At 37.8% G+C, this 25,648-nt stretch overlaps 1 protein-coding gene across 7 annotated transcripts in view; it reads left to right on the plus strand.

Moving 5' to 3' along the window:
• LOC123566555 (putative uncharacterized protein DDB_G0271606) overlaps positions 1–25,648 on the plus strand; it is a 148,016-nt gene that overhangs the window by 95,678 nt on the left and 26,690 nt on the right. For 4 of the 7 annotated variants that reach the window (XM_045360769.2, XM_045360767.2, XM_045360770.2 and 1 more), the window contains one exon: positions 16,139–16,213. The exons of the other annotated variants lie outside the window; for them this stretch is intronic. In XM_045360769.2, the coding sequence (XP_045216704.2) occupies positions 16,139–16,213 (75 nt within the window). The remainder of the gene's footprint in view (positions 1–16,138; positions 16,214–25,648) is intronic. 7 annotated transcript variants of the gene reach the window in all.

Raw genomic sequence — 25,648 nt, forward strand, 5'->3', positions numbered from 1 at the left:
TATTCAGTGCAGGCCTCCCGCTGCTGAGGCAGTAGAAAAGTTAAACTTTAAGAAGTTCCAAAACCAAAAGGGCCAGGGCTGAGATTTGATATTTGGTATATTACAGGTATGAAGCATTGTCTAATTATGCATCTAGAATAAAAATTGACGTGGCCCTAGGGTTCACTTGTTTTAAACAGATTAATATAGGAAAAAGCTATAAAAATATTCTTTTGTCTAGAACTGTTATACCCTGAGCTTAGATATTTGGTTTTGACCATTTATGCCCTGTTCAGTTAACATGGAAAGTTTTAATATCTAAAATAATGCGATACTTATTTAACAAATGTGATCATGGTTATAAAAACTGGGATACATCATTCATTATTACTATTTTCCAAATTATGAATTATTGAACATTAAATTTTTTCGTTCATAAACACAGCCTTACTAAGGCACTTAGATTTAACTTACTTTTAGCGCACAAGAGCTATAGCTAGTGTGAGTATAATGTATCGCTCAATGACCGTTTTTGTCTTACTTGCGCCGTCTGCAACATTATATTTTTAAGTGTTTTATTCACTATCTCACAAGGTGGTCAGAGTTCCATTACAAATCTTGTTAAAAGTTTGTCATCTGTCAATAATAAGCTATCAAATTCAAGCAAAACCTTTTGCGAAACTTATTTTTATCTTCATTTTTATCAAGATTACTATGACCATCTCCACGTATGGGTCATCTGGTCATAAACTGCATGAATGAAATTTGGTATAATAGGCTCTTTTTGGACATAAGAAATCCTGTAAGTTTATCACTGAAAGTCGTACTGCTCCAAAACTAATGGATATGATTTGAAACTTCACATGTGTCTTCGGGGTTATAAAACTAGTTGATAGCATCAGGTCCCATAATTCTGACCTGCATTTTGGCCAAATTATGCCCCCTTTGGACTTAGAAAATCCTGGTTAAATTTTTGCGTTCAAGTAAATACAGCCATTACTTAAAGGCATATAGATTTGAAACTTACTTTTAGCTCACAAGAGCATTGCTCAGGTGAGTTATTGTGATCGCTCAATGTCCGGCGTCTGTTTGTCGTCTGTCATCTGTCTGTCTGTCTGTCTGTCAACATCATAGCTTGTGTATGCGATAGGGGCTGTATTTTTCAACTGATCTTCATCAAATGTGGTCAGAATGGTTGCCTTGATAAAATCTAGTAAAAGTTCAAAATGAGTCATCTGGGGTCAAAAATTAGGTCACTAGGTCAAATCAAAGAAAAACCTTGTATATGCGATAGAGGCTGTATTTTTGAAGTGATCTTCATGAGTTTTATTCAGAATGATTACCTTGATGAAATCTAGGCCAGGTTTGAAAATGGGTCATCTGGGGTCAAAAACTAGGTCACTAGGTCAAATCAAAGAAAAACCTTGTGTATGCAATAGAGGCTGTATTTTTAGCTCGACTATTCGAAGAATAGTCTAGCTATTCTACTCACCCTGGCATCGGCGTCGGCGTCGGCGTCACACCTTGGTTAAGTTTTTGCATGCAAGTACATACAGCCATCAATTAAAGGCATATAGCTTTGAAACTTATTTTATCTTTTTCTAGGTCAATTACCAACCTCTCTGGGTCAAGTCCCATAACTCTGACATGTATTTTGAGCAAATTATGCCCCCTTTTGGACTTAGAAAATTTTGGTTAAAGTTTTACATGCAAGTTTCTATCTCCAAAACTAATGCAGATATTGATTTGAAACTTCACATGTGTCTTCGAGGTTATAAAACTAGTTGATAGCAGCAAGTCCCATAACTCTGACCTTCATTTTGGCCAAATTATGCCCCCTTTTGGACTTAGAAAATTCTGGTTAAAGTTTTGCATGCAAGTACATACAGCTATTTCTAAAAGGCATATAGATTTGAAACTTATTTTTTCTTTTTCTAGATCAATTACCAACCTCACTGGGTCAAGTCCCATAACTCTGACATGTATTTTGAGCAAATTATGCCCCCTTTTGGACTTAGAAAATTTTGGTTAAAGTTTTACATGCAAGTTACTATCTCCAAAACTAATGCAGATATTGATTTGAAACTTCACATGTGTCTTTGGGGTTATAAAACTAGTTGATAGCAGCAAGTCCCGTAACTCTGACCTTCATTTTGGCCAAATTATGCCCCCTTTTGGACTTAGAAAATTCTGGTTAAAGTTTTGCGTGCAAGTACATACAGCTATTTCTAAAAGGCATATAGATTTTAAACTTATTTTTTCTTTTTCTAGATCAATTACCAACCTCACTGGATCAAGTCCCATAACTCTGACATGTATTTTGGGAAAATTATGCCCCCTTTTAGACTTAGAAAATTTTGGTTAAGTTTTACATGCAAGTTACTATCTCCAAAACTAATGCAGATATTGATTTGAAACTTCACATGTGTCTTTGTGGTTATAAAACTAGTTGATAGCAGCAAGTCCCATAACTCTGACCTTCAATTTAGCCAAATTATGCCCCCTTTTGGACTAAGCAAATTCTGGTTAAAGTTTTTGCATGCAAGTACATACAGCTATTACTAAAAGGCATAATTATAGATTTGAAACTTATTTTTTTTCTTTTTCTAGATCAATTACTAACCTCACTGGATCAAGTCCCATAACTCTTACATGTATTTTGAGCAAATTATTCCCCTTTTTGGACTTAGAAAATCCTGGTTAAAGTTTTGCGTGCAAGTACATATAGCAATTACTAAAAGGCATATAGATTTGAAACTTTTTTTTTCTTTTTCTAGATCAATTACCAACCTCACTGGGTCAAGTCCCATAACTCTTACATGTATTTTGGGCAAATTATGCCCCCTTTTGGACTTTGAAAATTCTGGTTAAAGTTTTACATGCGAGTTTCTATCTCCAAAACTAATGCAGATATTGAATTAAAACTTCACATGTGCCTTTGGGGTTATAAAACTAGTTGATAGCAGCAAGTCCCATAACTGATATGCATTTTGGTCAAATTATGCCCCCTTTTGAACTTAAAACTCTTTTAATATTTAACCTTTTTGGGTAATATTTTCCTGCTTCTGGGACAATATTTCGAATAGTCGAGCTTGGCTGTCTAACGGACAGCTCTTGTTCAATTGATCTTCATGAATTTTGGTCAGAATGATTGTCTTGGTGAAATCTAGGTCAGGTTCGAATATGGGTCATCTGGGATCAAAAACTAGGTCATTAGGTCAGATCAAAGAAAAACCTTATGTATGTAATAGGGGCTGCATTTTACACCGGGTCTTCATGAAATTTGATCAGAATGTTTGCCTGGATAAAATCTAGGTCGAGTTTGAATATGGGTCATCTAGGATCAGAAACTAGGTCACTGGGTTAAATTAAAGAAAAACCTTATGTACACAATAGGGGCTTTATTTACACTGGATATTCATAGAAATTAGTCAGAATGATTGCCTAATGATTGCAAGTTAGAATGCGGGTCATCTGTGGTCAAAAACTAGGTCAAATCAAAGTAAAACCTTGTGTATACGATAGAGACTGTATTTTTTAATTGATCTTCATGAAATTTGGTCAGAATGATAGCCTTGATGAAATTAAGGTCAGATTTGATTATGGGTCATCTGGGGTCAAAAACTAGGTCGCTAGGGCAAATCAAAGAAAAACGTTTTGTATGCGATAGAGGCTGTATTTTTCAATTGAGGTTGATGAAATTTGGTCAGAATGATTGCCTTGATCAAATCTAGGTCAAGTTTGAATGTAGGTCATCTTGGCTCAAAGACTAGGTCACTAGGTTAAATTGAAGAAAATACTTGTTTACACTTAAGAGCATTTTTAGTCCAATCTAAATGAAAATTGGTCGGAATATTTGTTTCCATGAAATCACTAGGTCAAACATGTTTACACTGTTGTGTGTTTCTCAGGTGAGCTACCTAGGGCCATCTTGGCCCTCTTGTTTATTTTTCTAGATCAATTACCAACCTGACAGGGTCAAGTCCCATAACTCTGACATGTATTTTGGGCAAATTATGCCCCCTCTTAGACTTAGAAAATTCTGGTTAAAGTTTTGCATGCAAGTTACTTTCTGCAGAACAAATGCAGATATTAAATTGAAACTTCACATGTGTCTTCGGGGTTATAAAACTAGTTGTTTACATCAAGTCCCATAACTCTGACATGCATTTTGGACAAATTATGTCCCCTTTTGAACATAAAACTTCTGGTTAAAGTTTTGCATGCAAGTTACTATCTCCAAAACTAATGCAGATACTAGATTGAAACTCTATGGATATTTTAACATTTAGGGTAATATTTTCCTGCTTTTGGGACATAATTCGAATAGTCGAGCATTGACTGTCTTACGGACAGCTCTTGTTATTCAGCAAATTGCCGTAAACGTGTATTTTACATGTATTTTCAATGGCGACGTCATTTACGCCATATTACCGGCTTTTGTGATGTAGTGCTCCTCTACCAAGTCAGTTCAAATCATGCACCTAGAGTCTAAATTGACTTGGCCTTGGAATTCACTTGTTTAACATAGACTTATAAAGTAATGACTGCAAAAATCTTCTTGACCTGTAATGCCCTGAGTTTAGATATTTGGCTTGTAGCATTGGGTTACAGTGGTCTCTACCAGGTTTGTTCAAATAATGCCCTGTAGTTTTGTTTTACATAGACTTGCATAGAAAAAGCTTTAAAATTGTTCTTCTCTAAAATCTTAATAGCCTTGTTACATATTTGGCATGTGGCTTTGTGGTCCTCTACAAAGTTTTTTCAAATCATATGTCAAAGATCAAAAGTTGCATGCTGGATCACTTGTTTTACATCATGTTATATAAGGAAAACTTTGACAGTACAAAATTAATCATAGTTCATCTTTCAGATATGTTAAAACCCACCATGCAAGTTTGAATCATTTTTGCTTGCTTGAGTCTAATTACCATATTCAAAATAAAGATTTTTCGAAAAGTAAACATTTAAAGGGCATTGAACTGTGATATACTTTCCACTTCAGAAGTACTTAAATACCAGGAGTGCTGACAAATTCTTGCCTTGCATGCAATTTTCAAAGAATTTAGTCTCTATGAAGTCTGTCCATTTCAGAACTAGGTCATCTTGGTCAAATAAGTATTGATAAAATTGATGACAACCTGCATGAATCCTTTTATTAATGATCTAGGAATACTTTGCGCACCTCTATTTTGCTGATATGTGGAGCGTCACTCGCCCCACTATTAGAGTTATGGCCGCTAAATAGTCAAATTATGCACATTTCACCTTGTACATACCTAGGTCTAAAAGTATTTGATCATAAAGTCATTGAAACCTTGTAATCTAAATATTTATGAACTTGTGCCCCATCCCTATTTTGTGCGTCCCCACCCCCATATTCGAGGGTTATGGGCCTGAATGATATTGTCAAAAATGCACTGTTTGCTCCTAGTGGACGCGCCTAACTCAAAAAGTATTTCATATAAATTGATTAAACCTTGCATGAGTCTTTATCATGATATGAAACTTGTGCACCTCCTATTTTTATATGGCACCGCCCCCTATTTTAGAGTTTAATGGCCCCTAAAATATTAAAAATGCACATTTTCACCTTGTGACCACCTAGCTCAAAAGTTTTGATATAAATTGGATGAAACTTGTACATGAGTCTTAATCATGATATGAACTTTCACCTCTATTTGTTCTTGCTGGTCCCCCCTATTTTGAAAGTTATGGCCCCTTAAATAGTAAAAATGCACATTTTTACATAGATATGTGCCTTAGCTCAAAAAGTAATGTACAATTAATTGATAAACCTTGCTCCAGTCTTTATCATAATGTAACCTTTGCACACTTGGCATTTTTCTTGAATCTTAGCTTTTTCAGAGTTTAATGGCCCTTGAAATAGCACAATAGTGATTTTCTTTGTTGTGATGCCATAGCTCAAAAAGTTATGGTATAGAATGATGAAACTTATCATAATTTTTTTTGAACTTTCACACCTCTTATTGTTTTGCTGGCTGCTCCCCCTATTTTTAAAGTTATGGCCCCTTAAATAGTAAAAAAATGCACATTTTTACATAATTATGTGCCTTGCTCAAAAAGTAATGTAAATTCATGAAACCTTGCTCCAGTCTTTATCATAATGTGACCTTGCACACTTGGCATTCTTCTTGAGAATCTTAGTGTTTATTACAGAGTTATGGGCCTTGAAATAGCCACAATAGTGGATTTTTTGTTTGTGATGCTCATAGCTCAAAAAGTATATGGTATAGAATAATGAATCCTTTTCATAAATTTTTTTTTGAGGCTATACCCCATTAAGACTGCAAACATTTGAATTACTATGTCTCCCCCAGGAGACATATTGTTTTTGCCCTGTCCGTCCTTCCGTCCGTCCGTACGTCACACTTCATTTCCGAGCAATAACTGGAGAACCATTTGACCTAGAACCTTCAAACTTCATAGGGTTGTACGGCTGCTGGAGTAGACGACCCCTATTGATTTTGGGGTCACTCCGTCAAAGGTCAAGGCCACAGGGGCCTGAACATTGAAAACCATTTCCGATCAATAACTAGAGAACCACTTGACCCAGAATGTTGAAACTTCATAGGATGATTGGCCATGAGGAGTAGATGTCCCCTATTGATTTTGGGGTCACTCCGTCAAAGGTCAAGGTCACAGGGGCCTGAACATTGAAAACCATTTCCGATCAATAACTAGAGAACCACTTCACCCAGAATGTTGAAACTTCATAGGATGATTGATCATGAAGAGTAGACGACCCGTATTGATTTTGGGGTCACTCCGTCAAAGGTCAAGGCCACAGGGGCCTGAACATTGAAAACCATTTCCGATCAATAACTAGAGAACCACTTGACCCAGAATGTTGAAACTTCATTGGATGATTGGTCATAAAGAGTAGATGACCCCTATTGATTTTGGGGTCACTCCATCAAAGGTCAAGGTCACAGGGGCCTGAATATGGAAAACCATTTCCAGTCAATAACTAGAGAACCACTTGACCCAGAATGTTGAAACTTCATAGGATGATTGTACATGCAAAGTAGATGACCCCCATCGATTTTGGGGTCACTCCATTAAAGGTCAAGGTCACAGGGGCCTGAACATTGAAAACCATTTCCGGTCAGTAACTTGAGAACCACTTGACCCAGAATGTTGAAACTTAAGAGGATGATTGGTCATGCAGAGTAGATGACCCCTAACGATTTTGGCGTCACTCTGTGAAAGGTCAAGGTCACAGGGGCCTGAACATTGAAAACCATTTCCGGTCAGTCACTTGAGAATCACTTGACCCAGAATGATGAAACTTCATAGGATGATTGATCATGCAGAGTAGATGACCCTTAACGATTTTAGGGTCACTCTGTTAAAGGTCAAGGCCACAGGGGCCTGAACATGGAAAACCATTTCCAGTCAATAACTTGAGAACCTCTCGACCCAGAATGTTGAAACTTCATAGGATGATTGTTCATGCAGAGTAAATGACCCCTATTGTTTTTGGGGTCACTCCGTTAAAGGTCATGGTCACAGGGGCCTGAACATTGATAACCAGTTCCGATCAATAACTTGAGAACCACTTGACCCAGAATGTTGAAACTTCATAGGATGATTGAACATGCAGGGTAGATGACCCCTGTTGATTTTGGGGTCAGTCTATTAAAGGTCAAGGTCACAGTGGCCTGTTCATGTAAAATCATTTTTGGAAATAACTTGAGAACCACTTGAGAACCACTGCAGAGTAGATGACCCCTATTTATTTTGAGGTCACTTGATCAAAGGTCAAGGTCACAGGAGCCTGAACAGTGACTTGAGAACCACTAGGCCAGGAGTGTTGAAATTTAGCCGGATGACTGGACATGCCAAGTAGATAATCCCTATTGCAGCCAACCATCAGTGTCTCTTTGACTTTCGCTCCTGACCCCTATTGACTTCTTGCCTGTAGGACTTTGCATTGGGGGAGACATGCGCTTTTTTACAAAAGCATTTTCTAGTTTCCCCTTATTTGTGACAAATATACCAGTGGGGGCACACCCTGTGTTCTACAGACACATTCTAGTTTCAGGTTAAAGTTTTGATGCACTTTCATTTTATCTCAGTTATTACTAAATGGATTTGATTCAAACTTAAAATAGTTGTTCCACCTTATCATATCATTCAAGGTCCATAACCCTGGTACCAATATTTCCTGAATTATGCCCCCCTTCTACTTAGAATTTCAGGTTAAAATTTTGATCCACTTTCACTCTATCTCAGTTATTACTAAATGGATTTGATTCAAATTTAAAATATTTTTTTCAGCATCATCAGTCACATCATATGACACAAGGATCATAACTCTTGCACCAATATTTCATGAATTATCCCCCATTTTACTTAGAATTTCAGGTTTAAGTTTTGATGCACTTTCACTCTATCTCAGTTATTACTTAATGGATTTGATTCAGACTTAAAATAGTTGTTCCACTTTATCACCCACATCATATGACACAAGGTCCATAACTCTGGTACCAATATTTCATGAATTATGCCCCCTTTTACTGAGACTTCGGGTTAATTTTGATTCACTTTCACTATATTTCAGTTATTACTAAATGAATTTAATTGAAACTTGAAGTTGTTAAACCACATCGTCACCCACATCATATGACACAAGGTGCAAAAATCACTCTTGCACTAGTATTTCATGAATTATCCCACTTTTTGCCTAGAATTATACTTATTTAATGTTCTTTATCTCTCCTATTACTTAATACTTTTGACACAGACTCAAGCTATTGTCCAATATCTTCATTCTTATTGGAGTCATTAAACACTGTAGTGACAGCTCCAGCTTCCTCAGATGTGCCCAGTTTCACTATCCAGCGTCGAAATAGTCGAGCACGCTATCTCCTGTGACAGCTCTTGTTAGCTTACCTGAGCAATTTTAATGGTGAGCTATTTATTGTGATCACGCTGTGTCCTTTGTGCGTCCGTGCGTGCATCCATTCTGTCCGTCTTCAACAATTGTGTTTAAAAGACATCTCCTCCAAAACCACTGAATTGATTTTGATGAAACTTGGCATGGATGTTCCTTTGATGGTCCTCTATCAAAGTTGTTCAAACGGTTCCAGTTGGTTGCACATACGAACCGCCAGAGCTAAAAATAGAAAAATCTTCGAACAACATCTCCTAAACCGTTGGTCGGATTTTGAAATAATTTCACACAAATGGTTCTTATGTCACCCTCTACCAAGATTGTTCAAATTTGTCAAAAAACGTGGACGCCAGAGGGCATGGTCACTTTTCCCTATATGTATACTGTATAGTGGAAATTAAAAAAATCTTCTTTTGTGAAACTGCTGGCATGATTTTAAAATGATTTTACACAAATGGTCCTTGAGTGACCCTCTACCAAGATTGTTCAAATTATTTTGATTTGTCAAAAAATTTGGCCGCCAGAGGGCGTGGTCACTTTTTCCTATATGTATATAGTGGAAACTTGAAAGGTACTGACCTCCAGATTTGGCTAAAAATAATCTTTCTTTCAAATTGTAGTTTGGTCATATTATGAACATTGGAATATGAGTTTTTGTTTCTAAGATATTTTAAAAACTCAAATCAAGAAAAAAAGATGACCGCGTTGGGAATCGAAACACGGACCATTGCGGCAATCAAGACATTTTACTGTCATCGTAACCAATAGCGCTATAGCGGAATTAGTGAATTATGACTTCAAAATATAGATATTTATAATTGAGACAGTTTACCTGGAGTAAAGCGTTACAAACGCTTTTCAATTTTCATGGTAAGAAGTAGTAAAAACGGCAAATTCTCGTGTGTTTCCATAACATATAGTTTGTCAGTAATTAAGTTTTAAAGCCTTCTTAAGAAATATAGCATTTATTTCCAGATATATAAAAAAAAATATTTTGTTTTGTTGTCGAATGATCTGGAGGTCAGTCCCTTTAAAAATCTTGTGTGAAACTGCTGGCCCAATTTTAGAATAATTTTACACAAATGGTCCTTGTGTGACAGATTGTTCAAATTATATAGACTTACACAAATGGTCCTTGTGTGACAGATTGTTCAAATTATACCAATTTGTCAAAAAACATGGCCACCAGAGGGCGTGGTCACTTTTCTCTCTCTATATATATGTATATAGTGGATATTAAAAAATCTTCTTGTGTGAAACTGCTATCCAGATTTTAAAATAATTTTACACAGATGGTTCTTGCGTGACCTTCTACAAATAGTGTTCAAATTTCTTTAAACAATGTCTCCTCCAAAACCACTGAATGGATTTTGATGAAACTTTACTCAAATGATCTCTGGGTATCCCTCTTTCAGAGTTGTTCAAATCGTTCCAGTTCATTGCACATACAAGTCTTTTTAGTTAAGAAAATAGGTTTTCAGCTATCAGACTTTAAAAATCCTTTTCTCTAGAGCTTTGATACTTGGCATGTGACAGGGTTTGACCCTCTACCATACCTGTCAAAATTACTGCCCTAAGGTAAAAAAAAAAATGGCCATGCTCCTTTGTCTGACATGTACTATAGGCTTCTATATAAGAAACTTTGAAAATCAATAATAGCTGCTAGAGCCTTGATATTTGTCCTGTAATATAGGATTTGTAATTTCTGCCAAAATTGTTAAAATTATTGCCCTAGGTTCAAAAATATGTATATAATGTAGACTAATATAGAAGAAACCTAACTCTTTACTTATACAAACACACTTGAAGCCTTGTACACAGGTGAGCGCTTTAGGGTCAATGACTCTCTTGTTTTTCTAGTTTGATCTATAAAGTCTGATGAGCAATCTAAGGCATTAAAGCCCTTTGGTTTTATTGGAGTAAATGTGATGAATGAATGCTGTGCTTTTTAATCCAAATTATGGTTTAAAGGAATTTAGCTACTAATTAATCTTCTGTAAAGAAATCCTGTGAAAGGTTCCTTAGGACAGTGGATATTGACGATATGACTAAACACATCGAGACATTATTGCTGGGGTTTGTAGGGAATTGCTATCCTAGGTTGATAGGGAGTTGCCGTTTTACGGACTTCCCATCCTAGGGTTCATAGGGAGTTGCCATCCTAGGGATCGTAGGGAATTGCTATCCTAGGTTGATAGGGAGTTGCCGTTTTATTGACTTCCCATCCTAGGGTTCATAGGGAGTTGCCATCCTAGGGATCATAGGGGGTTGCCATCCTAGGGTTCATAAGGAATTGCCATCCAAGGTGTCACAGGGATTTTAAGGAGTGGCCATCCAAGGTTTTATAGGGAGTGGCCATCCTAGGGATCATAGGGAGTTGCCATCCTAGGGATCATAGGGAGTTGCCATCCTAGGGTTCATAGGGGGTTGCCATCCTAGGGATCATAGGGGGTTGCCATCCTAGAGTTCATAAGGAGTTTGGGGGCCTCCGTGGCCGAGTGGTTAGAGTCGTTGACTTCAAACCATTTGCCCCTCATCGATGTGGGTTCGAAACCTCATTTGGGGCGTAGAATTCTTCACGTGAGGAAGCCATCCAGCTGGCTTACGGAAGGTCGGTGGTTCTACCCAGGTGCCCGCTCGTGATGAAATAGTGCACGGAGGGGCACCTGGGGTCTTCCTCCACCATTAAAGCTGGAAAGTCGCCATATGACCTAAAATTGTGTCGGTGCGACGTTAAACCCAACAAAATAAAATAAATCATAAGGAGTTGCCATCCAAGGTGTCACAGGGATTTAAAGGAGTGGCCATCCAAGGTTTCATAGGGAGTTGCCATCCTAGGGATCATAGAGAGTTGCCATCCTAGGGATCATAGGGGGTTGCCATCCTTGGGATCATAGGGGGTTGCCATCCTAGTGTTAATAAGGAGTTGCCATCCAAGGTGTCACAGGGATATTAAGGAGTGGACATTCAAGGTTTCATAGGGAGTTGCCATCCTAGGGTTCATAGGGAGTTGCCATCCTAGGGATCGTAGGGGGTTGCCATCCTAGAGTTCATAAGGAGTTGCCATCAAAGGTGTCACAGGGATTTTAAGGAGTTGCCATCCAAGGTTTCATAGGGAGTTGCCATCCTAGGGATCGTAGGATTTGTAGGGAATTGCTGTCCTAGGTTTATAGGGAGTTGCCGTTTTAAGGACATCCAATCCTAGGGTGCATAGGGAGTTGCCATCCTAGGGATCATAGGGGGTTGCCATCCTAGGGATCATAGGGGGTTGCCATCCTAGAGTTCATAAGGAGTTGCCATCCAAGGTGTCACAGGGATTTTAAGGAGTGGCCATCCAAGGTTTCATAGGGAGTGGACATCCTAGGGATCATAGGGGGTTGCCATCCTAGAGTTCATAAGGAGTTGCCATCCAAGGTGTCACAGGGATTTTAAGGAGTGGCCATCCAAGGTTTCATAGGGAGTGGACATCCTAGGGATCATAGGGGGTTGCCATCCTAGGGTTCATAGGGAGTTGCCATCCTAGGGATCATAGGGGATTGCCATCCTAAGTTCATAGGGAGTGGCCATCCTAGGGATCATAGGAGGTTGCCATCCTAGAGTTCATAGAGAGTTGCCATCCTAAGGATCAACGGAGGTTGCCATCCTAGAGTTCATAGGGAGTTGCCATCCAAGCTTTCATAGGGACTTGCCATCATGGGAATTTTAAGGAGTGGCCATCCAAGGTTTCATAGGGAGTTGCCATCCTAGGGTTCACAGGGAGTGGCCATCCTGGAGTTCATAGGGAGTTGCCATCCTACAGTTCATAGGGAGTGGCCATCCTAGGGATCATAGGGAGTTGCCATCCTAGGGTTCATAGGGAGTTGCCATCCTAGGGTTCATAGGGAGTGGCCATCCTAGGGTTCATAGGGAGTTGCCATCCTAGGGTTCATAGGGAGTGGCCATCCCAGGGATCATAGGGAGTTGTCATCCTAGGGTTCATAGGGAGTTGCCATCCTAGGGTTCATAGGGTGTTGCCATCCTAGGGTTTTATAGGGAGTTGCCATTATAGGGATAGGCTTTCCTAGGGTTCATAAGGAGTTGCCATCCTAGGGTTCATAGGGAGTTGCCATCCTAGGGTTCTTAGGGAGTGGCCATCATAAGGATTATAGGGAGTGGCCATCCTAGGGTTTATACGGAGTTGCCATCCTAGGGTTCTTAGGGACTGGCCATCATAAGGATTATAGGAAGTGGCCATCCTAGAGTTCATAAGGAGTTGCCATCCTAGGGTTCTTAGGGAGTGGCCAAAATAAGGATTATAGGGAGAGGCCATCCTAGGGTTCTTAGGGAGTTGCCATTATAGGGAGTTGCCATCTTAAGGTTCATATGGAGTTGCCATCCTAGGGTTCATGGGGAGTTGCCATCCTAGGGTCATAGGGAGTTGCCATCCTTGGGTTCATAGGGAGTTCCCATCCTTGGGGTCATAGGGAGTAGCCATCATAGGGTTCATAGGAAGTTTCCATCCTAGGGTTCATAGGGAGTTTCCATCCTAGGGTTCATAGACAGTTGCCATCCTAGGGTTAATAGAAAGTTGCCATTCTAGGGTTCATAGGGAGTTGCCATCCTAGGGAGTAGCCATCCTACAGTTCATAGGGAGTTGCCATCCTAGGGTTCATAGGGAGTTTCCATCCTAGGGTTTATAGGGAGTTGCCATCCTAGGGTTCATAGAGAGTTGCCAATCTAGGGTTCATAGGGAGTGGCCATCCTACAGTTCATAGGGAGTTGCCATCCTAGGGTTTATAGGGAGTTGCCATCCTAGGGTTCATAGAGAGTTGCCAATCGAGGGTTCATAGGGAGTTGCCATCCTACAGTTCATAGGGAATTGCCATCCTAGGGTTCATAGGGAGTTGCCATCCTAGGGTTCATAGGGAGTTTCAATCCTAGAGTTCATAGGGAGTTGCCATCATAGTTTCCATAAGAAACTGTTGGTGATTATTATCCACCTCTGAAGGCGGAGGGATATTCTTTTGATGATGTCTGTGTGGCTGTTCGTCTGTCTGTCCATGTATGCCTATGTCCGGCTGTCTGAAACTGAAAATGCTTATAATTTAGAAAGCTAGAATCACCAAACGTCACATAATGATTAATATGCACAAGACTTTTGCTCACATGTAGTATTATCCCCCTTGACACAGTTAAAGCAGAGTTTCTCCCCTTGATTTGACTGTATCTAAGTAACCTATTGATGGACCTTCATGAAACTTACACTTATATGTAGATCACTATTTGGCTGTGGTGCATGTTCAATTTTGTCAGGATCACTTCATTAACTTAAGATGTATTGCCCTTTAATTTTTTTACAAAGTCTATAAATTTCCATAAGACAACACATTGGTGGATTTTCATGAAACTTTATACACCTTGATTTTGTGAAAATTAGGAACCAGCAGACCATTGCACTGTCATGTTGTACATAACTTGTGTATATCTTGAAATAAAATGTTTTTCAAAATATAGTCTCCTTATTCACAAAACAGGGTTTTTTTTCGGCCATTTTTATAGCCGTTATTCGGCTATATTCCCAATGCCAAAAAGTATGTTTTTTTTCCCCAAAATGAGTGCAAAAATTCCCAATCCACATTCTGAAAAAAATATCATCAAAATTGCACAAAAATTGACCAAATTATGGACAATTTTATAATGGAAGTATGTTAAAGATGTTCTAAAATGTGAAACAAGTGTATGAGAAAGTGTTTAAACACATCCTCACTTTATCCTATGGGACTAAATATTTTCCAGTTTGGAACATTTATGCGTCAAAATTCCCAATTTTGGGGGTATAGGCTATGTTCCCAAATTAGCTAGGAAAAACCCTGAAAACAACCTATTGGGTGGGGGATATAAATTCACTGACTTTGCTTATGTTGACTTTATAGCTGCAGCTCTTAAAGATAATGTAAAAAATTGAATATTTACAATGGTGAAACCTAACTTCATTAGTGGATGGTGGTCCATTGGGAAAACAGGCTGTCAGTCCAGAAGACTTGGCCTGGGCAAATCTACTTTTTAGCTCAGCTATTCAAAGAAAAGATAGAGCTATTGGATGCACCCATGTGTCGTTGTCCACGTCTGCGCAGACATCCTGATTTTGTTAAGTTTTTGTATGTAAGCTGGTATCTCAGAAACCACTTGTAGGAATGGATTAAAACTTCACACACTTATTCACTGTGATAAATGCCTTACATTGCACAGGTTCCGTAACTGTATTTTGCTTTTTTACAAAATTATGTCCCTTTTTCGACTTAGAAATTCTTGGTTAAGGTTTTATATGTAAGCTGGTATCTCAGTATCCACTAATTGGAATGGATTGAAACTTCACACACTCATTCACTGTCATGATTTGACATGCAGTACACAGGTTCCATAACTCTACTTTGCATTTTTACAAAATTATGCCCCTTTTTCAACTTAGCTGTTTTTGGTTAAGTTTTTGTATGCAAGCTTGTGTCTTAGTACCCACAAATGGGAATGGTTTAAAATTTCACACACTAGTTCACTGTGATGATTTGACATGCAGTACACAGGTTCCATAACTCGACCATGTATATTTACAAAATTATGCCCCTTTTTTTGACTTAGCAGATTTATGGTTAAGTTTTTGTATGTAAGCTGGTATCTCAGTACCCACTAATGGGAATAGATTGAAACTTCACACAATTGTCCATTCTATTGTCCTGAGCTGCTTTTTACAGGTTCCATAACCCTGTTTTGCAATTTTACAAAATTATGCCCCTGTATCTATGAACTGCTGTACATAGGTTGCATTTCTCTAGTTTAGCAGTAGCATTTTAACACATATAGTCTCAGTGGTTCCTTGTATACTACCAATTCTTTTAGAAACCTCTGACAGTAAAAGTTCTTGATGCCTGTAAGGTGAGATAACAGACCAAGCTGTCTGAAAGCAGGTTGAAAACCACTGAAGGTCTTAAATATTTTAAAGTAATGCACCTGTACTCCAATGCTGTTACACCTTACATTCTTGTTTAGTTGATTTAGCTTTAACTTTTAGAGAAAGAAATTTCTGGCAGTTAAATATTAGCAAATTGATAGTTGCTTATAAGTAAGGGTTAAAAGACATGAGAGCATACATTTGTAAAGAGATGAAGATATGGTAAGTACTGTTATAACTTACTTTTTACTGTCTTGTTTTTACTAAGGGATTTATTTATTTTTTCCCATTTCGTTTCATTTTTGTATGTCTAGCACAAGGAAGATTACGATTATGATGAAGACGATGATGATGATAATGATGGTAACGATGACTATGACTACGATGAAGTATGTCATCCATGCATTGTCATGTTTAAGCTATGATAACATTTTTGTCCAGGGTTTTAATGCTCTGATATGGCTAAAGTAAAAGCAAATTATAAGTCCCCTTCTGGTTAAAACCAGTTTGGGAGACGTTGGATTGCGCTTTTCTGTCGGTAATGCCTTTCGTCATTCCATCTGTCTACACTGGTGAAACTCTTAAGGTTGAGCTAAGATCAAAATGTCTTTCACTCATGAACACCATATCTTATATTTTCTTGTTCTACTTGTGAAAATATTGCATCTGTTGTTCACTTTGAAAGATATTTCAATCTTACACTGAAAGAAACAAATATCCTCAATAACTGGTACAAACTAGAGGACATGTTGAGAGGAATCTCAGGATCAAACCCTTACCCTTAGGTCAAGGGTCATACTTTGTGGTCGGTGGTCAATTGAAAAATTTGGGTTTGAAAACCTGTCCGCCATTACGCGACTAGACTAGTTGGCTCCAATGCTGGTTCCTTTTCTAAAGTTAGGCCTTAAAGGGCCAAAAATTGCTATTTTGGCTTTTGCAGTCATATAGACTTCATTTATGGTTTGATTTGACACAAACTTAAATATCTAGAACAATAATAGATCTTGGATTCCATGATGAATCTGGCAGATCCAGTCATAGGTTCTAGAGATACGGCCCCTGATTGACCCCTGAAAGAGCCAAAATTTTGTTAATTTTACCTTGTGAACATGATAGAAGTGACATTTTACATTTGATTTTAACTACACTTACAACTTAAGTCACAATAATATCTCTGTTCCTTTCGAAAATCAGGTAGATTCTGCCATGGGTTCTAAAGTTACTGCCCCTAAAAGGGGAAAAATATTTTATATTGAGGTTTCATTTATGCTTTGATTTGAAATCAAAGAATAAAGCTTGTTTACACTCTAGGGGGCACATTTTTGATTCTGTCTTCATAAAACTTGGTCAGAATGTTTATCATAAAGTTTTGGATGATTTCAAATCAGGGCCACGTGGGGTCAAAAATTAGGTCACTAGGTCAAATCAAAGGAAAAGCTTGTATACACTCTGAGAGGCCACTTTTTTTGCTCCAATCTTCCTGAAACTGTCAGAATGTTTGTTTTCATGAAATCTTGGACAAGTTAGAATCTGGATCATGTGGGGTAAAAAATTAGGTCATTAGGTCAAATCAAAGAAAAGGCTTTTGTACACTCAAGAGGCCACATTTTTGGTCCAATCTAGATGAAAATTGGTCAGAATATTTGTCTCCATGAAATCACTAGGTAAAACATGTTTACACTGTTATGGTGTGTTACTCGGGTGAGCAGCATAGGGCCCTCTTGTCTTTATTTTCCCTACATGATTTGAAAATGAGATGTTAATTAATCTTATTTTTGTAGATGTTAAAAGCAATTTTTAAGATAGGCAAACTTTTAAATCCCCAAAAAAATGAAGATAGGCAAACTTTTAAATCCTCAAAAAAATTTATCCTCCCATTTATGTGGGGGGCATATAGCGCTGTTGCTGTCTATACGTCCATCCAAACATCTTGAAATCTTGCATGTCCCCCTCCTCCCATACTATTAGCCTGATTTGCTTCAAACTTTCACAGATCAACAAACTTGATGTGTAGATGAGCATAAAGGAAGGACCTTTCGCTGTAACTATTTTTATGCCCCCACTTTTGGGGGCGGGCATATAGATTTGCTCTTGTCCGTCCATCCGTCTGTCCATCCTTCTGTACGTCTGTCCATCCTTCCGAGAATGTTGTGTCGCGCCTAGCTCCAAAAGTATTTGACGTAGAGTCACAAAACTTTACAGGAATGTTGGTCAGCATGTGTAGTTGTGCACCTGGGGTTTCGCGTCCAGATTCATTCAGTCATGTAGAAGTTATGGCCCCTGACTTTAAAAAAATTGGTCATTTTAGTGTTGTGTCGCGCCTAGCTCCAAAAGTATATGACATAGAGTCACAAAACTTTACAGGAATGTTGGTCAGCATGTGTAGTTGTGCACCTGGGGTTTCGCATCCGGATTAATCCAGTCATGTAGGAGTTATGGCCCCTGACTTAGTAAAAAATTGGTCATTTTAATGTTGTGTCGCGCATAGCTCCAAAAGTATTTGACCTAGAGTCACCAAAGTTTAGAGGAATGTTGGTCAGCATGTGCAGTTGTGCACCTGGGGTTTCGCGTCCGGATTCATTCAGTCTTGTAGGTCTTACATCCCCTGACTTAGTTGAAAATTGGTCATTTTAATGTTGTGTCGTGCGTAGCTCCAAAAGTATTTGACCTAGAGTCACCAAAGTTTACAGGAATGTTGGTCAGCATGTGCAGTTGTGCACCTGGGGTTTCGCGCCCGGATTCATTCAGTCGTATAGGAGTTATGGCCCCTGACCTGGGAAAAAATTGTCATTTTAATGTCATGTAGTGGGGGCATCTGTGTCCCATGGACACATTTCTAGTTTACCACAGTTAAGGCCCTTTGATAGTTTCACTATATAGAATATAGACAAAAATCTTATGTGTAAAACTCCACAGACACTATTGCAAGGATACATTTGAAATTTTTACATATGTAGGACCTTGATTGGAAGATGACCTTGAATAATAGACTTTTTTCTTTGACTGTTTTTAGCTCACCTGAGCAAAGTGCTCATGGTGAGGTATTGTGATCATGCTCTGTCTGTCGTCCCTGCATTCGTCTGTCCATCCATCAAGTTGTCCCTTGTCAACAGTCCTGTTTAAACGACATAAAGTTGTTCAAACAGTTATGCTTGGTTGCACATAGGGGCCACCAGAGCGAAAAATAGAAAAATCTTCAAATGACATCTCCTAAACCAGTGGTCTGATTTTAAAATAATTTCACACAAATGGTTTTTCTGTAACCCTCTACCAAGATTGTTCAGCTTATTCCGATTCGTCGAAAACATGACCACTAGGGGGCATGTTCAGTTTTTCCTATATGTATATATTGGAAACGTCTTGTATAAAACTCCTGGCGGAATTTGGAAATGATTTCACACAAATGTTCCTTGTTTGACCCTTGTTCAAATTGTACCAATTCATCAAAAAACATGGCCACAAGGGGGCGTGGTCAGTTTTCCCTATATGTATATAGTGGAAATTTAAAAGATCTTCTTGTGTGAAACTGCTAGTCCGATTTTAAAATAATTTCACACAAATGGTCCTTGTGTGACCCTCTACCAAGATTGTTCAGATTTTTCTGATTCGTCAAAAAACATGGCCAGCAGAGGGCGTGATCACTTTTCATCAACAGTTTGTTTAAACAACATGATGAGACTCGTCCAAAACCACTGAATGGATTTTGATGAAACTTTACACAAGTGATCTCTGGGTAGCCCTCTTTCAAAGTTGTTCTAATTGTTCCGGTTCCTTGAACATATGGGTCTTATTGGTTAAGATAGGTTTTCAGCTATCACACTTTTAAAATCTTTTTCTCTGAAGCTTTGATATTTGGCATGTGATATAAGGGTTTAACTCTCTAACATAATTGACCAAATTATTGCCCAAAGGTCAAAAATGGTCATGCTCCTGTGTGTGACATGTACTAACTATAGGCTTACAATAAGAAACTTTGAAAATTTTCTTCTCAGAATCAATAATAGCTAGAGTGATATTGGCCTATGATATCACAGTTGTACTGTCTACCGTAAATGTTCAAATTATTGCCCTAGGTCCAAAAAATGTATGTGACATATATATATATAATATAGGCTAACGTAGAAGAAACCTAACTCTGTAATTGTACCATTACATTATACAAACACACTTAAAGCTTTGTAACACAGGTGAGCACTTCTTGTTTCAAGAATTATGGCTCTTTCTTAATTTCACGAAAAAGACCATAGTGAAGAAACTTGGTGTTTTCAACTCCTTGTGGACTTTTTGAAGGAAGGGATTTTAAGTTGCTCAGATGCAAAACCTTATCTGAATACAATTTGCTTTAAACATTTAGTTGAACATCCTTCATGTGAAGATGGTCTGTACTAAAAACTTAGCTATTTAGACGATGCCACAGTATGTGAGACCATCCTTGTCCTATGGATACAATTTTAGTTTCATTTGAATATGAATCTGATATGGTGTGTTTGAAGTGAATGCAGAAGTAAAACATACCTATTTATTTCATATTTGAATAAAAGCTTCTCATGCATGTCATCCAGCAGCATGTTGGAATATGTTCCAGAGCAAGCTTTTTGTCAGAAATAAACAGTCATCTGTCATAGCTATGTGACATGTAAGAAAAAGCTTAACCTACTTATCAATTGCCTTGACCTCAAAAATATTTGTCTGTCAAGTTTTGTGTAATTCAGCTGGCATTGAAATACATTGCCTGGATGGAAATGCACTTTTAATTCTCATAGGCAGTTCTTGCATTACTGCAATAATTTAAGATCTTTATATTTTATACTAGGTAAAGCAATATAGAAAAGAATTTTGATAAATCACAAATACTTGCCACAAAATGACTTTAATGTTATCAAAGTTTAGCTGTGTGTGATCATTTATGATGTGTATGAAACTATGTATTCAGCATCAGTTTAGCTAGCAGTGTGGTTGGAGGTTCTTTATTTTGTAGTACCTATTAAAACCTCTGTATACCTTTAATCTCTTCTGTAGATTGACATTTGAAGCAAAAACCCAGATTTATTTATATGATTCTTTTTTGCTCACATGAGCACAAAGTGCTTAAGGTGAGCTATTGTGATCACCCTATATCTGTCATCTGTTGTCATGTGACATGCAGGGAGCATTGTCAACAATTTAACTATTAGTACACTAGAGGTTACAATTTAAGCCCAACCTTAATGAAACTTGGCAAGAAAATTACCCTCAATAAGATCTGGGACAGTTTTGTTACTGGGCATCTACGATCAGAAACTAGGTCACTAGGTTAGTTAATAGGAAAACATTGTTAACACTTCAGAGGCGACATTTTCTGCCTCATCATTTTGAAACTTTTGTCAGAATGTTTGTCACTGTGAAATCTAGGACAAGTTCAAAACTGGGTTACATGAGATCAGAAACTAAGTCTGATCATAGAAAAATCTTGTTAACAGTCTAGAGGTCGTATTGTCTACTTGATTGTCATAAATGTTTTTGTCAGAATGTTTGACCCAATAAATTTTAGGTCAAGTTCAAAACTGGCTTTCCCTTGTTAGCTCACCTGAGCAATGCTCAGGTGAGTTTTTGTGATCGCTTGATGTCCGGCGTCCGTCTGTCGTCTGTCAACATTTAGCTTGTGTATGCGATAGAGGGTGTATTTTTCAATTGGTCTTCATGAAATTTGGTCAGAATTATTGCCTTGATGATTTCTAGGTCGAGTTCGAATATAGGTCATCTGGGATCAAAAACTAGGTCACAAGGTCAAATCAAAGAAAAACCTTGTGTATGCGATAGAGGCTGTATTTTTCAGTTAATCTTCATGAAATTAAGTCAAAATGATTGCCTTGATGAAATCTAGGTCGATTTTGAATATGGATCATCTTGGGTCAAAAAGTAGGTCACTAGTTCAAATCAAAGAAGAACCTTGTGTATGCAATAGAGGCTGTATTTTTCACTTGAACTTCTTGAAATATGGTCAGAATGACTGCCTTGATGAAATCTAGGTCGAGGTCAAATATGGATCATCTTGGGTCAAAAAGTAGGTCACTAGATCAAATCAAAGAAAAACCTTGTGTATGCAATAGAGGCTGTATTTTTCTCTTGAACTTCTTGAAATATGGTCAGAATGACTGCCTTGATGAAATCTAGGTCGAGTTTGAATATGGGTGATCTGGGGTCAAAAAGTAGGTCACTAGGTCAAATCAAAGAAATACCTTGTGTTTGTGATAGAGGCTGTATTTTTCAGTTGATCTTCATGAAATTTGGTCAGAATGATTGCCTAGATAAAATTTAGGTCCAGTTTGAATATGGGTCAACTGGGTTTAAAAAGTGGGTCACTAGGTCAAATCAAAGAAAAACCTTGTGTATGCCATAGAGGCTGTATTTTTCACTTGAACTTCTTGAAATTTGGTCAGAATGATTGCCTTGATGAAATCATATATGGGTAATCTGGGTTCAAAAAGTAGGTCACTAGGTCATATCAATTGAAAAACTTGTTTAAACTCAAGAGACCACATTTTTTGTCAACTCTTAATGAAAATTGGCCAGAATATTTGTGTCCATGAAATCACTAGGTCAAACATGTTTACACTGTTATGGTACTTTTCTCAGGTGAGCGACCTAGGGCCATCTTGGCCATCTTGTTTGGATTATCTCCCTTTATTAGCTCGACTATTCGAAGAATAAGTAGAGCTATCCTACTCACCACGGCGTCGGCGTCGGTGTCGGCGTCACACCTTGGTTAAGTTTTTCGTACCAGTCCACATTTTGACAAAGTCTTTTGAGATAAAGCTTTGAAACTTTCAACACTTGTTTACCATCATCATGGCCAGTTATAGGCAAGAGCACATAACTCCATCAAGGATTTTGGCTGAATTATGGCCCCTTTTGACTTAGAAATCATGGTTAAGTTTTTCGTACCAGTTCATATTTTGACAAAGTCTTTTAAGATAAAGCTTTTAAACTTTCAACACTTGTTTACCATCACCATGGCCAGTTATAGGCAAGAGTACATAACTCCATCAGGGATTTTGGCTGAATTATGGCCCCTTTCGACTTAGAAATCTTGGTTAAGTTTTTCGTACCAGTTCATATTAAGATAAAGTCTTTCAAGATAAAGCTTTGAAACTTTCAACACTTGTTGACCATCACTATGGCCAGTTATAGGCAAGAGTACATAACTCCATCAGGGATTTTGGCTGAATTATGGCCCCTTTCGACTTAGAAATCTTGGTTAAGTTTTTCGTACCAGTTCATATTTAGACAAAGTCTTTTGAGAAAAAGCTTTGAAACTTTCAACACTTGTTTACCATCACCATGTCCAGTTATACGCAAGAGCACATAACTCCATCAAGGATTTTGGCTGAATTATGGCCCTTTTTGTCTTAGAAATCTGGGTTAATATTTCGTACCAGTTCATATTTTGACAAAGTCTTTTGAGATAAAGCTTTGAAACTTTCAACACCTGTTTACCATCACCATGTTCAGTTATAGGCAAGAGTACATAACTCCATCAAAGATTTTGGCTGAATTATGGCCCCTTTTGACTTAGAAATCTTGGTTAAGTTTTTCGTACCAGTTCATATTTTTTGTAAAGTGTTTGACATATGGCTTTTAAACTTTTATCACTTGTTTAGTATAGTAGTCTCTATCTGTAGAAAAGAGAACATAACTCTGTCATCTATTTTGGCTGAATTATGGCCCTTTTTGGAATTTGAAATTGGTTCTGTTTTCATACAAGTCCATGTTTTGTCAAAGCTATTTGACATATGGCTTTTAAACTTTGAACACTTGTTTATCATTATGATTTCCATCTGTAGGCAAGAGTACATAACTATTTTGGCTGAATTATGGCCCTTTTTGGACTTTGAAATTGGCTCATATATTGCCATTTAGTGCAAGACTTATCGAAATCAAAGTAATACAGGAACATTGTTTGTCTAATCTATTTATTTCTTTTGTCTGAATATCCGTGGAAATATTTTGACCCCATTCTTCAATCAGTTCTTCGAATAGTCGAGCGCGCTGTCATCAGACAGCTCTTGTGTAAAAAGCTTGTCCTGAGCCACTTAGCCAAGGAAAAGATTGACTTGATACTGAACATATAGATAGAGGCCAGTCAGAGGATGTGTAGTGTCAAAGAACCATAACTCAAGCTGACCCCATTTTGAATTATCTCCTCTTATGTGAAAAAGCTTATCCAGAGCATAACTTGAAACCTATATGAGAGATTAACTTAATTCTTTAAATATTGATAGAAATCATTTAGAGGTAGTGCATTGTAAAAGAACAATAACTCTAGCTTACTTTGTTTTTGAATAACCTCCCTTTATGTATGAAAACTTTTCTAGTGTATAACTTGAAAAGTATATACATGGTTGATTCAATACTTCATTCAATTATAGAAGTCAGTGAGAGGAGTGCAATAACCAAGAACCATAACTTTAGTTGGCCTCATTATTAATTACCTCCCTTTGAGTTAAAAACTTAGTCCAGAGCATCTCTCCTCAACTATAAGAGATACTTTCTTCAAACTCTAAATTCTCATAGAACACATTGATGGGGAGTGCAGTAGCTAAGAACCATATTTCTATATGACCCTGTGTTTGAATTGCCCCCGTTTTGGATATTTGCTTCGGGGAACATCCATCGGTGTTACCGACTGCCTTGTTCAGCTTGATGGTCATAAATCTTTGTCAGGATATTTGTCGGTATGCAATCTAGGTCTTGTAGCAAAAGTGGAGTACATGAGGTCAAAAATCTTTTTTCTTGCTCAGTTCATTGAAAAACTTGGTGAATGATCTACCTGATTTACATGTTGTCAAAATGTTTGTCTCTTTGAAATATAGGCCAAATTAGGTGGTAAGAACTAGGTCAGGTGAGGGATACAGGGCCTTCAGGGCCCTCTTGTTTTATGCTATTACTGTTTCCTTCAGATAGGTCATATTCAAAGTAGCTAATGTATTTAGTGTTTGCTATACTTTAAATAGCTTTTCATGATGGGTTTCTATAATGGCTACATTGCACACTGAAGACTTAAACATTTCTTGATGTGTTAGTAATTAGTGAAAGCATGCTGCCTGCCCTGTAACATTTAATTGCAAATTAGAATGAGTTTTATTCTTCTGTATCTATTTGTAAAATATGAATCAAACTGTCTGTCTAGTAACATTGTAAGTGTACATTAAGATGGCTTTTTATGCCTCCGGGCAAATAGTTATCAAACTGTCCCTTTGTCAGTCTGTATGAACCAGGTTGCCCACAGCCCACATTAATGAAGCGATTTAGTTCATACTCATACTCAACAATCCTTGTGGCAAGATCTACAAAATGACTTATATAAAGATGACCTTGACCTTCACATGATCTTCACTTTCAAACCTAAAACCTTAATAAGGGGCCTCCCTGGCCAGGTGGTTAAGGTTGCTGACTTCATATCACTTGCCCCTCGTCAGTATGTGGGTTTGAGTCTCACTCAGGTCATTGAATTCTTTATAAGAGGAAGCCGTCTAGCTGGCTTACAGAAGGTCGGTGGTTCTATCCAGGTGCCCTCTAGTGCTGAAATAATGCACAGATGGGCACTTGGGGTCTTCCTCTACCATCAAACCTTGAAAGTCGCCATATGGTCTATAATAATTATTGCGTCATTGCGACATTAAACCCAACAAAATAAAATAAATAAAAATAAAACCTTAATAAACAACATTTTTGGTCCTGCAGCCCACATAAATGACCAAGTTTAGTTCTTACTCAACAAACCTTCTGGCAAGACCTACAAACTGACCTTTATATAAATGATCTTGACCCTTGTATGACCAACT

Source organism: Mercenaria mercenaria, chromosome 8, assembly GCF_021730395.1.
Source record: "Mercenaria mercenaria strain notata chromosome 8, MADL_Memer_1, whole genome shotgun sequence".
NCBI lineage: Eukaryota > Metazoa > Mollusca > Bivalvia > Venerida > Veneridae > Mercenaria > Mercenaria mercenaria.